This window comes from Bubalus bubalis, chromosome 2 (genome assembly GCF_019923935.1).
Source record: "Bubalus bubalis isolate 160015118507 breed Murrah chromosome 2, NDDB_SH_1, whole genome shotgun sequence".
Taxonomy (NCBI): Eukaryota; Metazoa; Chordata; class Mammalia; order Artiodactyla; family Bovidae; genus Bubalus; species Bubalus bubalis.
Window position 1 is genome coordinate 147110915 of NC_059158.1, and position 14375 is coordinate 147125289.

At 40.0% G+C, this 14375-nt stretch overlaps 1 protein-coding gene across 1 annotated transcript in view; it reads right to left on the bottom strand.

The window, feature by feature from the left end:
• The window catches only part of DYTN (dystrotelin), a 61246-nt gene that overhangs the window by 21547 nt on the left and 25324 nt on the right, over positions 1–14375 (bottom strand). Inside the window, 4 exon segments of the mRNA XM_045162103.1 lie at positions 2251–2399; positions 3805–3916; positions 10480–10640; positions 10896–10967. Of these exon segments, the coding sequence (XP_045018038.1) occupies positions 2251–2399; positions 3805–3916; positions 10480–10640; positions 10896–10967 (494 nt within the window).

Below are 14375 nucleotides of genomic sequence, written 5' to 3' on the forward strand. Positions count from 1 at the left end.
GGTGGCTCAAATATGCAGGAGTTTTCTAAGTCATCTTAAAATGTTCAGTCTTTAGTTTAAAAACACTGGGAAGCTAATGGAGGGACTTAAGGCCTACACTAAGTTTGGGGGAAATAAGTGCGTGAGGAACACCATCTTATTTTGTTGTTTTTTTTTAAAGATCAGCCAGGCTTCTGTGGCCAAAAGAAATGCAAATGAGAGCATAGATCTTGGTGTTCTAACTATGAGAATGGAGGGATTTGGAGAAGATTTCAAATATGCAATAAATCCAGCTGACTAATCGTCCGAGTTTAGTGTTACTCTACCAGGGAAAAGTGAAATAAATGGCTTGAAGAAGGCAGATGAATTGGTACCTGATATCTTTGCTTTTATTTTTAAATTTAAATTATTTGTGCTATATTAAAGATATACATCAAGATGATATCCAGGACTTCCCTGATGGTGCAGTGGATAAGAATCTGCCTGCCAATGCAGGGGACATCAGTTTGATCCCTTGTCCAGGAAGATTCCACATGCTACTGAGCAGCTAAATCCCTATGCCACAGCTACTAAGCCAGAGCTCTAGAGCCAGGGCTCCATAGCAAGAGAAGCCACCACAATGAGAACCCCTCGCACCACAACAAAGAGTAGCCCCCCACCCACCACAACTAGAGAAAGCCCACGCAAAAGCAACGAAGACCAAGTGCAGCCAAAAAAAAAAGATGAATTAGAGCTAGCCAAATTCTCTGACTTTATGGATCCAGTGATAACCACCTGCTAGGTAAATGTGGTACAGGTATAGGCATGGTATCTAATTTCAAAGTCAATATGTATTTTTCCTTTCAAAGAGCTATAAAAATACATTAAATTACACCAAATATGAAGCGACAAAATGACCACAGAAATAGGCTCTAGGATTGAGTTGGAAATATGCTGATAGATGTCTGAGAAAAGTTTAGAGAGTTACAGAAGAAATTAACAATTGAATATCAATTTGATTAAAGTGATCTATTTTTACACTTCTGATAGATAAAATAAGAGTGCATGGATTATCCTGGCTGTTTTCCTCCCAAAAGTTCGATGATCATAAGCCCATGGAAACACTGCCTTTTTCTTGGTCTTTTGGAGTTTTAAATTATAAAGAAATAGTGACTTCAAACTTTAAGGTCATGATGATTTTTAAAAGGTCGTCTTTAGGCTGGTACTCAGGTGTGTGATGGACGATCTCAGTTACCAGGGTGATGGGTGTCCTTTGAGTAACCCTTTGAAACACAGATTGGCATTCTGAATTTTGAGGATTAACAAAATTCACAACTTTTAATGCAATTGTTTTACTTAATGAAATATTAAACATATAGGAAAATGCACGTAGAGGGATGTTGACTACAGAATTTTAGTGAGGGGCAAAATTTGAAAAGAATCAAAATGTTAAGGGATTACTTCTAAATTATGGCACTTCTTTATAAGGATGTGAGTGAGGTCATTGAAATGATATTTTGGAAGCTACATGCTAAGTTGCTTCAGTTTTGTATGACTCTGTGACCCCATGGACTATAGCCCACCAGGCTCTTCTGTCCATGGGGTTCTCAAGGCAAGAATACTGGAGTGGGTTGTCATTTCCTACTTCTGGGGATCTTCCTGACCCAGAGATTGAACCCACCTCTCTTTCGTCTCCTGCATTGGCCAGCAGGTTCTTTACCACTAGCACCAATGACAGGACAAATGCTCTCCATTTAATGTAAACGGAAAAAAGAATGAAAATCTGTATCCACAGCATAATTCCTGACTTTGTAATACTGAAATGTGAACAGCATATGGTTGTAAGTGATGGAATGTGTCTTTCTTTTCCTTTTTTAAAATAAAATATTAATTCTGAATTAGGCTTTCCAAAGTAAACCAATGAAAAAGAAAGATGTTGGAGAAAGTTATTCAAATCCTCTAATACTAAAAGTCTTCTGCTGACGTGTGGCAGAACCAATACAATATTGTAAAGTAATTAGCTTCCAATTAAATTAAATAAATTTAAATTAAAAAAATAAAATAAAATTATAAGGTTAAAAAAAATCTGTGTCTGTCTGAGGTCTTTAGTTGGGATAACTAAATGATGGGATGGGCTACTTAAAGGTAGTTTTGTCTCTTGTTCTACTTAAATTAAAGGTTGTTTCTAGAGGGGAACAGCATCTTACCCCTTCCCCTGCTGCAGATTCCCTGGGCTGGCTGCATAACCCCAGCACCAGGCTTTGGGTTGCCACCCTGCAGGAATCCACTCACCTGGAGTGTGCATGGTTAGCCATATCCTTTGGATTCACCTTGTTCAGGAGCTATTGCCTTCTCGAAGCTTCTTTCCTCCTACAGCGCCCTTGGAGCAGATTGTTTCTGGGGGTCCTGAGGATGAGTTTTGTATCATTCTTTGCTGACATCTGCTGGAATGGCCAACAGCACAAAGAGCATCAGATCAGCCTTAACGTGGTCTTCTTTCCTTACTTGGGTGGACTGGCTGCCATAAAAGTTTCTGAAATTATTTCACTAACTTTTATGTCCACAGAAAAATCATCTTACTTCCATCCTATCTGAACTTCTTCACATTCTCTCTCTATTCACATACATATACTATCCATTTCTAAATTAAATACCTGCTAACTTCCACAATAACTTCTCTTCTGGAATGTGGAATTCTAAAACTAAAAGAGGATGTGAAAGAGAACTAAGTCTATGGATGCTAATTGGAGGGTTTATTTGGAAATTTATTTCCAGAAAAATGTCCATAAATTTAATTTTCCATAAAAGTTCAGTGGATTCACAGGCCACCTGAAGTCCATCCATGGACCCCACATGTAAGCCAAAAGGAAACAATGAAAAGTTTTAAAATGTTTAACTCTTAAAATCTAAAGTGTAATAACAAAATGACCACATGGTGTCAGTCTAACATCGATAAGACCTATTTTTCCCCAGGCGGGAGGATCATACGCTAATAAACCTGAGAATCCGAGTTAATAAAGTTTAGTAAAGCAATATCCTCTGAAAATTATTTGGCAAGATTGAGGCACTTGACTTTTGTGGGCCATTCATGGTAAAGAGATCATGAGGGAAAACTGTCCACAGTAAAGGTAATTAGTCAACACCTTTTACTATTTGGAATTTGAGAGCAAGGCCAACTGCATGGAGAAACTGATTTCTACTAAGCGATTTCCGGAAAATCTTAAATGCTCTCTGCCTTAAAAGTATCCCATTTCTCTTTGTTATTATCATGAGCTGAATTCTCTTCCTGCATATTTATAGTTGTCTTTAAAATTTTTTTGACAGTCAGCTATAAAATCTAGTTTTATACTGGCTCCAGTCAAAACTGAGATAGTAATCTTTCTCTTTTATTTTTACTAAGGGAAATATACTTGAATTTTAGTGCTGAGGAAAAGACATGTTAAAAAATAAAACTTCTCCTGAAATGCAAAAGCAGCTAGAGGCCTCGTTGCATCATTTTTTTTTTTTTTTAACCAAACCAGAGTTTTTAAATTTTTAATCAGTATCCATTTCCAATGCCTCTCCCCTCTTACTCCTCAGATATTTTCTTGCATATAGTACCCGGTCAGTGGCTTCAGATTAGACTCTGGTCTATTGTCTCCAAAAGGTTTTATTAAAATCTACAGTGTAAAGTATATGTATATTGAGAGATATTTAAGGTTGAGCTTGCCACTTCTTTAATCTTAAATATTGTAATGTATGAAAGGAGTAGAATCTGTGGTCTTCCTGATGGGAACATTTTTTTCATTGCTTTAGCTCTCACAGATAAGACTTATGAATAGTTTGGTACATTGCGTTAGATGTTACCTGGATGCAGTTCTCAACCACAGGATGAGACTTCTGGTGGGACTCGCCCTGAAAACCAGATAAGAAACACGCTTGGCAGATGTCAAAGTTGAGACACTTCAGACAGCGGTATCTGTCAATTAAAGTGGAAGTGTGGCTTACATCACTATTAATAGGTGAGCGAAGAAAATATTATTCAGAAGAAGGAGCAGCCTAAGATAAATAAGAGGTATCTGAGCTATTGAGTGAGTATACAGCTAGATCTTTTTATCATTTATTTTATTTTGTCATTTTTATAATACGACATTAAATAAATATAATTTTGTCAACAAACTAGTAAAGAGGCCTGATTTATCCTCTCTCCCACCAAAAAATACCAAGTGTCTTTTATATGCATAGGACTGTGTGCAACAACGCTTAGGATACACTATGAAGTTTGCGGCCACATTTTGGGTAGCTGCACAAAGTGTTTGAGTAATTTCAATGCAATTGCCAACATAAAGAAACCTGGAAGATTTCCAAAAAGTTAGAATTCTAAATTCTCTTGAGAATTTGTGAGATGTGGTGATATTGGACCTGCATTCCTATGTAGTATTGGGGAAAATAAAATCATAGATTAAAGAATCTAAAATACATGTGTCATTTTTTAGAAATTTGTACATAGGAAGGAATACAGTGAAGAGCGGGAGTTCCTCATCAGCCAAGGTCCAAGTCCAAGTGAAGCCACTCAGTCGTGTCCAACTCTTTGCGACCCCGTGGACTGTAGCCTACCAGGTTCCTCCGTCCATGGGATTTTCCAGGCAAGGGTACTGGAGTGGGTTGCCATTTCCTTCTCTAACAGCCAAGATTGAGTGACAAACACAGCCAAGTTTGTTAACACATCAGCACTGCAGACTATTACGAACAGTTACTTAAATCGCCTGTCAGAGGAGAAGAGACCTTGAGACGTTCTGCTAAGGAAGGGTGTCTCTAGGCGCTAAGGAAGGGTGTCTCTATGCACTCAGGGAAAATGTTGTGCTTTTGGGGGGCTTTGCTGGTGAGACCACACAGTCAAGAATTAGTAACTTTCAAGGATGAATAGGATCATACCATTTGTAAAATATCAGGGATCTATACTTTTTCCGAAACTCCAGTACTTTGGCCACCTCATGCGAAGAGTTGACTCATTGGAAAAGACTCTGATGCTGGGAGGGATTGCGGGCAGGAGGAAAAGGGGACAACAGAGGATGAGATGGCTGGATGGCATCACTGACTCGATGGACGTGAGTTTGAGTGAACTCTAGGAGTTGGTGATGGACAGGGAGGCCTGGCGTGCTGTGATTCATGGGGTCGAAAAGAGTCGGACATGACTGAGTGACTGAACTGAACTGAACTGAACTGATAGACGATTAACAATGTTGTGATTGTTTCAGGTGGACAGCATAAGGAGTCAGACATACACATACATGTATCCTTTCTCTCCCAAACTCCCCTCCCATCAGACTGCCACATAACATTGGGCAGAGTTCCCTGTGCTATACAGTAGGCCCTTGTTGGTTATCCATTTTATATATAGCAGTGTGTACATGTATCTCCCAAAAGTGAAAGTCACTCAGTTGTGTCCAACACTTTGTGACCCCATGGACTGTAGCCTGCCAGGCTCCTCTGTCCATGGGATTCTCATTTGTATCATTTCTTTTTAGATTCTGCATGTAAGGGATGTCATACAATATTTCTCCTCTATCTGACTTACTTCACTCAGTATGACAATCTCTAGGTACATCCATATTGTTGCAAATGGCATAATTTCATTCTTTTTAATGGCTGAGTAATATTCCATTATATATGGAATATATATACAATATTCCATTATATATATAATATTCCATTATATAAACAATATTCCATTATATAGTGTGTGTGTATATATATATATATATATATATGCACACAAAACATCTTTATCCATTCCTCTGTGAATGGATGTTTAGGTTGCTTCCATGTCTTGGCTATTGTAAACAGTGTTGCAAAGAACACTGGGGTGTGTGTATCCTTCTGGAACTTGTTTTTATCCAGATATGTGCTCAGGACCGGGATTGCAAGGTCATATGGTAGCTCTATTTTTAGTTTTTTACAAAACCTCCATACTGTTCCCTATGATGGTTATATCAATTTACATTCCCACCTACAGTGTAGGAAGGTTCCCTTCTTTATCTATACCTTTTCCCCTGATATTTTAACTGATATTCAACTACAGTTTCTGTGACATAAAGTCGTGTCTTCCCCATCAGTGGCAACAATGAGCAAGGGCAAAGTGGCAGCTATTCCTTTAGGACAGTTCCTCCTAGCCTCTTCCCCTCATTTATATACTTGTCTTGCCCCAGAAAGGATTTAAGTTTTCAATTCCTGTTTCCAAATTTACAAAAGTAAAACTATGACAAGATTCCTATACTCTTCAAGTTTTGTATCTTGCTGCAAAGACATGATAGGGAAACTTGACGTATACTAACTAGCAAGATTAAGTACCGTGTGATGAAGTGCAGAGTGAGAGGCATGGAAAATAAATGCAGTAGGAGAGAGAGGCGAAGACACCTGGGGGTGGGATGATCTGATTAGTTTTTAATGGAAGAAGTGAGGCTTATGCTGGGTGTAGAATGCTGGGTGGGAGATTAAGGTGAAGGAAATCCCAGGTAGAAAGAAGAGGAGATATAGGTAATGCAGACTGGGGTGAAGAAGGGTTTAGAGCTTGTCACATCTATCAGACCTACAGATAACTCTGAAGAACAGAGGAATAAAAGGTTGGAATGTTCCTGAGGCCAGATGGCAGAAGGGTTTTTGAACAAAGTCATTGGAAGGCAAAGCAGGAGAATTCAAGTGCAATGAGACCAACTCTCACGGCCCTTGTTCACTGCTGTCCCTGACACCTAGACTCACAGTGGGGATTAATAGAGTGCTGAAGGGCTATCATAGGAGCATAGAAAACATTTTTGAGCCCTCACTATGCAGCAGGCAGGGGACATGCATTGACATAGTTAATCCCCATAAAAGTTCTTTAAGGGAAGGCATTCTTATTGTTACCCTCATTTGAAGAAACCGATGTCTTTAAATCAGTTCTTAAAACTCAAAGAGATCTTAAGCAAACACACAAAGTTACATGATGACTTGGTAATGGTTCAGTTAGGCTTTGAGCCCAGGGATACCATCCGAATGGAGAGCCAGCTATTTTAATCCATATAATAGACCACCCAGGGGAGACTTCCCTGGTGGTCCTGTGGTTAAGACCCTGCACTCCCAATGGAGGAGGCCTGGGTTTGATCCCTGGTCAGGGAACTAGATCCCAAGTGCCACAATTATGAGATCACATGCTGCAACTAAAAGAACCTGCGTGCTGAAACTAAGACCTGGTTAAATCAAGTAAGTAAACAATAAATAAATACACGTATATATAAGGGTTTCCCTTATAGCTCAGTTGGTACAGAATCTGCCTGCAGGTGCAGGATACCCGGGTTAGATTTCTGGGTTGGGAAGATCCCCTGAATAAGGAAATGGCAACCCACTCCAGTATTCTTGCCTGGAGAATCCCATGGACAGAGGAGCCTGGTGGACTATAGTCCATGGGGTCACACAGAGTCAGATACAACTTAGCAACTAAATCACCAAACCACGACCAAATATATATATAAAATAGAATACTAAGGCAGGAAACTTGAGTTAGAGTCACATGCCACTATTACTAGAGGACCTTGAAACAGAAACTTAAGTTCATGGTTTTGAAGATACCCGGTACATGGTAGGTTTTCAATGAACATTTATTGATTGAGTTAAATGAATGACTTCGTTTCTTCAAGGAGGAAAATGGGGCTAGTAAATCCTGACCACTAGGCCTTGTAAGAGTGTGAAGTCACTCAGTCATGTCCAACTCTTTGCAACCCCATGGACTGTAGCCTGCCGGGCTCCTCAGTCCATGGAATTTTCCATGCTAGAGTACCGGAATGGGTTGCTATTTCCTTCTTCAGGGGATCTTCCCGACCCAGGAATTGAACCTGGGTCTCCCGCATTGCAGGCAGACGCTTTACCATCTGAGCCACCAGGGAAGCCAAGGCCTTTGTAAAGTTTTACACAACTTTGAAAATTATTCAACATGCATACTCAGGGAGACATGAAGTGTATAACATGAAGTATTTTTTAATAAGATGATGTGATGAGTCATCTTTCCTGGCTGCTTTATTTGGTATGGTTGCAGTTGATTCCTTAGGACAATATGGTGACCCTAACCTTGGCTTCGCTCCTCCATGCTCTGAAACTACTGACAGAGGCATGAGAAAGGGTGCAGTGTGGATAACAAGCTGGTCTGTTGTTGATGCTTTTACTCACAAAGAACCCCGTTATTTCCCCCTAATCTCATTTCAAAATTACATGGCTCTTCAGGAGTATAAGTGTGACACATCCTGCTAAACTTGGACCCTCAGCTTAGGAACAATCTCTGGTCTTTCTCTCTGACTTTAGGAGGCCAAGTCTTACCCTCTTGCTACCTCCAGATCTATGAACACTTCTGCTCTAAGATGACTTTATGACTCTCACTCACTCAAAGTAAAAGCCTTGATGCTATAGCTGTGGTTTTCTGAGAGCCAAAAGCACAGATTTAAGGTCAGACCTGTAATGTATTCAAGCACTTTCTAATAAGCTCAGTTGGTTACAGCTAAGAGAAGCCTAAGTCATGCTTTGATTCACCCATCCTTCTCTTGCTTACAAAGAAACTGTGGTCTAGAGAAGCTCATGGTCATGCCCAGATGACTCAGCTGTCTGCATGTATGAGAACTATACATTGACTTAGATTTCTAGGATGAAAGATGGGCCACACAGAGGCATTTCTAAGAAGAAGCTTAATCTTACTCTTAGTAGGTAGGGACACAACCTAAAACTTACAATATGGCATATTTGGCCCTATGCTTTTGCTATCTTTTTTTTTTTTTTTTTTTGAGTGACCTGAGCAAGTCATTCACATTCTAAGACTCCTTGATAAAATAAAAATAGTAATACATGCTTTATGTTATACATAATGATTTTGAAAAAAATACATCAATGTTAAATTTGTATTTTATGTAACTGCAAAAATGAATTCTGTGTCTGGCCCAGTACAGGATACAGTGTAACTGCTTATGTAATACTTGTTTATTGAGTAAATGATTATGATATACTTGTAATATAGAAAACCATATTAATGTTTTCCCACTGCCCAATTAAAAAAAGAGTTTACTTTTCATTGTAGTGTGGATATTTCTTTGGTTTAGCTTGCTTGGTTACCAACAGTTGGGGCCATTGGTATGTTTTATTGTTTCAACTTGTGTTATTTGTGAAGAGTTTCTGTGAATGAAATTTCATTGTGTCCTCAGAATTCTCTGCAAAATCAATTCACTTTCTCAGCAAAATGAAAACCTGATTTCCAGTTCTTAGTGAGCTCAACAGACTTATTTTTTTTTAATTTAATTTTATTTTTAAACTTTACATAACTGTATTAGTTTTGCCAAATATCAAAATGACTTATTTTATATCAGACCTATTTTATGTCACTTCTCCTGCCCCTTCTGCGCATACCCCCTTTTTTAACCAGTTTTGAGTTCCCAGGTTGTCCTAGCTCGTCAGTTTCACCACATCACTAGCCCCTGTTACACCTGTGTTCACCCACCATGGTGATGGTCACCCACTTGCCTGGCCCCCACTTGCTGGCTTCCTTCTCTCCTCCGCATCTTTAATAATAACACAAATTTTACTTCTTTATTGTTTTATTTAGAGGAAACCTACAACACCCTTTTCCTAAGATGGGATTTTGAGTGTCATCTAAAAGCCATGGAAAGATCTGAATTTCCTATGTCCAAACCCAGCTTTCAAATCTGCCTTTTCCTCCAGGAAAAGAGAAGCTCTGGCATGAGCAGCTCCTATAAAGCCTCATCATTTGTTTTGGTTTCAAGGCATGTTCTCAGTCGTCTGCACGAGGGGGCAGCAGAGCATCATGGTTGCAGAGCAGGGGCTCTGGGTTCAGTCCACAGCCTCAGCCACTTGCTAACCACATGAGCTTAAGCTCAGGTTATTTAGCTTCTCTGCTAAATAGTAATAATACCACCATTAGGCATAATAACACCATTTTGTATATGGAGTTATTATGTTTTACACAAATGATCCATGTGAACCACACAACCTAATATTTGTTCAGCATTTAACAAATGTTAACAAGGTCCTATCGTACAGGCAATCATAGTCAGTATCCTATGATAATCCATAATGGAAAAGAATGCTTGTATGTATAACTGAACCACTTTGCTGTACAGCAGAAATTAACACAACACTGTAAATCAATTATACTTCAAAAATATTTTTAAAGAACAAAAAATGTAAACTGTTGTTATTGTTATGGTTAACTACAAAATATTTAAGAGTTTTGGTAACAAAAGACAAAAAAATTTCCCCTTAAGGAATAAAAATATCTACTGGTCTGAGTATGTGTCACTAGAACTTAATATTCCATTAATTATAGAAGGTAAAATAAAATATAAGCAGGATCACTCATACAGGAAATTATTATCCCCCCCCGCCCCCCGCCAAATCAGTTGAGTTCTGAAAGTGTGAATAGGACAACGAAAAGAATCTGGAGAGAAGAAGCTCCAACTCTAGATCCATTTGGAGAGTGATGGTCTGTGTAACACTGATGAGTGACTGTACCTCAGTCCTATGATGGGAAAGTTCCTGCAGATTCTACACCGAACAGGGTGAGTGGCCATTTCAGTGGCTGACAGTCGGTAGCAGCTTGGGATCCATAAGAGGGTGGGAGGCTCAGACTGCAACCAAGACAGGAATTTCTCTTTGATTCCTGGGCTCAACACCTGAAAAACAGTGGCACAGTCAAATATGTTTCCAAGCATGACTGCAGTCTCTTGCAGAAATGGAAATGTATTTTCATCTTCTCTTCTGGCTCTGTTTCTGTTGACTCTGCTGAAGCTTATCTCATGCAAAGGTGGGGCAAGTCTACCTCCTGAATTAGGTTGTCTGGGATGCCTGTGGAGTAGTAGGTCTGTGATTGAAATGGGTCAGCAGCTGTGTCTGCCCCCAGTTCCCAAGGACGTGTGCGTGGCACTCACCCCTTGGAAACAGCTGTGTGTAGCACTCTCTACAGAGCACAGAGCACGACTTTCCCCAACAACAGTTGGAATCTACACAAGGCAAGAAACCCTGTGTCAGTGATTAAGAAATGGTGGCCACTAGTCACACCCAAGCAGTGGCACTTCTGACAAAAGAGTCACACGTATCTGGTGTCTGAGGCTGGATGAGCTGTTTCAATTAGGCAAATAAGACATGTATGGATTTTGTGCAGTATATGAATAGAGACAAAGAATGAACAAGTGGGAAGAAGTGGGGCTGGGACGAGAAGAGTAAGAAGTTCTGGCAATGAGGGCAATACAGGGAGGGCTTCCATGTTTCTCTTGTGACCCCAGTTAAATTATTTAACCTTTCTTTGCCCTTGGACTGCAAAGAGATCCAACCAGTCCATCCTAAAGGAAATCAATCCTGAATATTAATTGGAAGGACTGATGCTGAAGCTGAAACTCCAATCCTTTGGCTACCTGATGCGAAGGACTGATTCATTGGAAAAGACCCTGATGCTGGGAAAGATTGAAGGCAGGAGGAGAAGGGGACGACAGAGGATGAGATGGTTGGATGGCATCACCGATGCAATGGACATTAGTTTGAGTAAACTCTGGAAGTTGCTGATGGACAGGGACGCCTGGCGTGCTGCAATCCATGGGGCCTCAAAGAATCGGACACAACTGAGCGACAGAACTGAACTTGCCTTTGTTCACCTACGAATTACATATAACAATGATATCATTTAAAGTTCAGGGCAGTTTTAAGAAAAACCTTTTCAAACACACATCATCTCATTTTAATAAATGCCAATTTTTGAGGCAGGGCAGTTATTATCCTTGTTTACAACAAGAAATAATTGAGATCTGATATTTTGCTCAAGGTAAAGCAAACAAAATAGATGAGAACTACTATGCACATGAGATCTCCCTCCAAGACTCTTTACTCTGTTGAGGGGTTCTCCCAAGGCTTTGTCACACCTGGACCTGATTTGTATTCCAATGGCTTGATTTAACACTACCTCACTCAGTGGTTTCTATCTTTCACTCAGTCACATTAAGGAGTTTAACTAAGGGACTAAGAACCCCCTGTGACTGCTGAGATGGCCAGGGACTTGGCCCTGACGTTAACTATATGCACAGATACATGTACCTGTCACCTCCATTTATGCCCATTTGGTCACGTGTCCTAATTTCATGTCTGATGCCTTCTACAGCACAGATTGTCAGCAGGCATTGCTCCCAAGCTCAGAAGTAATTTCAAAGACCCCCCTGCTGAGTCCATCAACTCGAATAAACATTCTTCTAATCAGGAAAGTGGCACTTAGAACCACTTTGCTGACAATTAGCCAGGCAGAAGTCAACAAACATTTGTGTAATTGTGACAAGATGGCTTGTACTTTAAATTAATAATAACCCCATCACCAGCTGAACTAAACATGATGTGTTATTTGGCTTTTGTCTGAAAAAATAACTCATTACCCCTACTTTGGCCTGTGAATGCTGATGAACTAACTGAACCACTTATTTGTATGGTATCTTGAGCCCTGGGAAAGGGGTTTAGCCTCTTTGTACGGTAAGGAAATTGAATCAGATAGCCAGTTCTGGGATTCTGATATCAGTCAAAAGAAAATTCACTTCTGTTGTGGGTTTTAACCTACATTTTTGGCTCTTAAGTGTGTGCACAAAGATTTTGTGCCCATTTGACTAATTTCTTGCAGATAATCTAAGGAAGAATTAAATACGGCTAGAGGGACTGCAGTATAGGCAGAACACCACTTGAAATGATAATTAGGGTTCTCGGGGGAGGGGTGGGATCACACAGAGGGGCCTGGAATTCTCTATGGGAACCCATCTCGGTGATCTTAATGGAAGTCAATGGGATGATAATTTGCTATGCAAATCTCCACCTTCCTAACAGTTTTCTCAGGAGCCTACTGATGCATGAGGGGGAGACAGCCCTGCAGGAGCTGCCATTTCAGCAGCTCATTGACCTTGGTTGAGCCTGAAACAAGGGCAGATTTTTAGGGCCTCTTGGGTGGGGAGCCAGCCTGGGGCCAGCTGTACTAGTGAGGAAGCGGCGTAGGATTTCAGAAGGAAGATGCTCCTCCGTCCGTCTTCTTTCATCACATCCACTTCACCACTTCAGTCTAACTTGACTGATTGCATAAACGGATGGGCAGATTTTCCCAGTCTCCCCCCAGAATGTGGGGCTGTTGGGGCAGTAGCTTCTTAAGATATGCCTGAGAGTCAGCAGAAAACTGGTGACAGGATCCATGTGCTGGGGCAAGCACCAGAAGAGCTCTTTGAAAACTACATCTGAGATTTGAACCTTAGAAATGAAAAAAAGATCATTGCTCCACTTAAGAAATATGAGTGTCTTAAACGTTTAAAATTTACACAATAAATTAAATACTAATTATTGCAATCAGTATGAACATAAACTCTTAATATTAAGACCAAATCAAAGCAAGGGTAACTTTTTTAATTTTTATATTTTTGGGGAAAAGCAATTATATTTTATTTATTTAATTTTATTTTTCGGCAGCACTGCATGGCCTGCAGTGCATGCCAGGCATGCAGGATATTCCCGACCAGAGATCAACACATCCCTCTTGTAGTGGAAGTGTAGAGTCTTAACCACTGGACCACCAGGGAAATTCCTGCAAAGGTAATTTGGGTAGGTTTTCCTAAATCATGTTCCTTGTCTGATAATCTTTCTCCTTACCCACCTCCCACTCTTACCATAATAATCCCCGGTTCAGAATCCTTGGTTCTCCAGGGTACCAGAATATGCCACCCCCAAATATACCTCCTTGGCATATGTATTATTTTGAAGTAAAAGTCATTGAGAGCTAATAGAGGCAGAAAAAGCACTAAAAATAGGACACAGGTTTTCCTTTTGTAAAGGTAACTTACATTTATACAGTAAATTTGTTTTTATCAATAGTGTCTCCTTCTACCTACCAGGAAGAGGAGGACTCTTAACAACCCTTGTTAGCGGAGAAATCACAGACTTAAATGTGCATAACAAACCCTACTAAACAACCCTTATTCACCATCTATTTCCTGATCATCTCATAAACGTGCCTCCCCCACCTAGAAGCCCAGAGTCCCTTTTCCTTTGTGTAGCGTAAAATAGCTTACAAGCCTGAGTTGTATCTACTTCTTTGAGTTACTCATCACTGGGTGTTCCCATGCACCATACACATGAATAAACTTTGGTTTGTTTTTCTCTTGTTAATTCTTTTACAAGTCTAATTTACAGGGCCCTAGACACAGAACTTAAGATGGGTAAGGGAAAAAGACTTTTTTTCTTCCCTACAGTCCAAAACCAGGGGGGAAATGACAGAAAATTACTATAGTTTCACAGTGCAGAAAACCTAGTTCAAGGATTTTACAGGGGCTTGAAGAATAATAGAGGAATCCTTAAAGCAGGGGTAAAAGATACAGAGACAGTAATCACTTGTACACAAG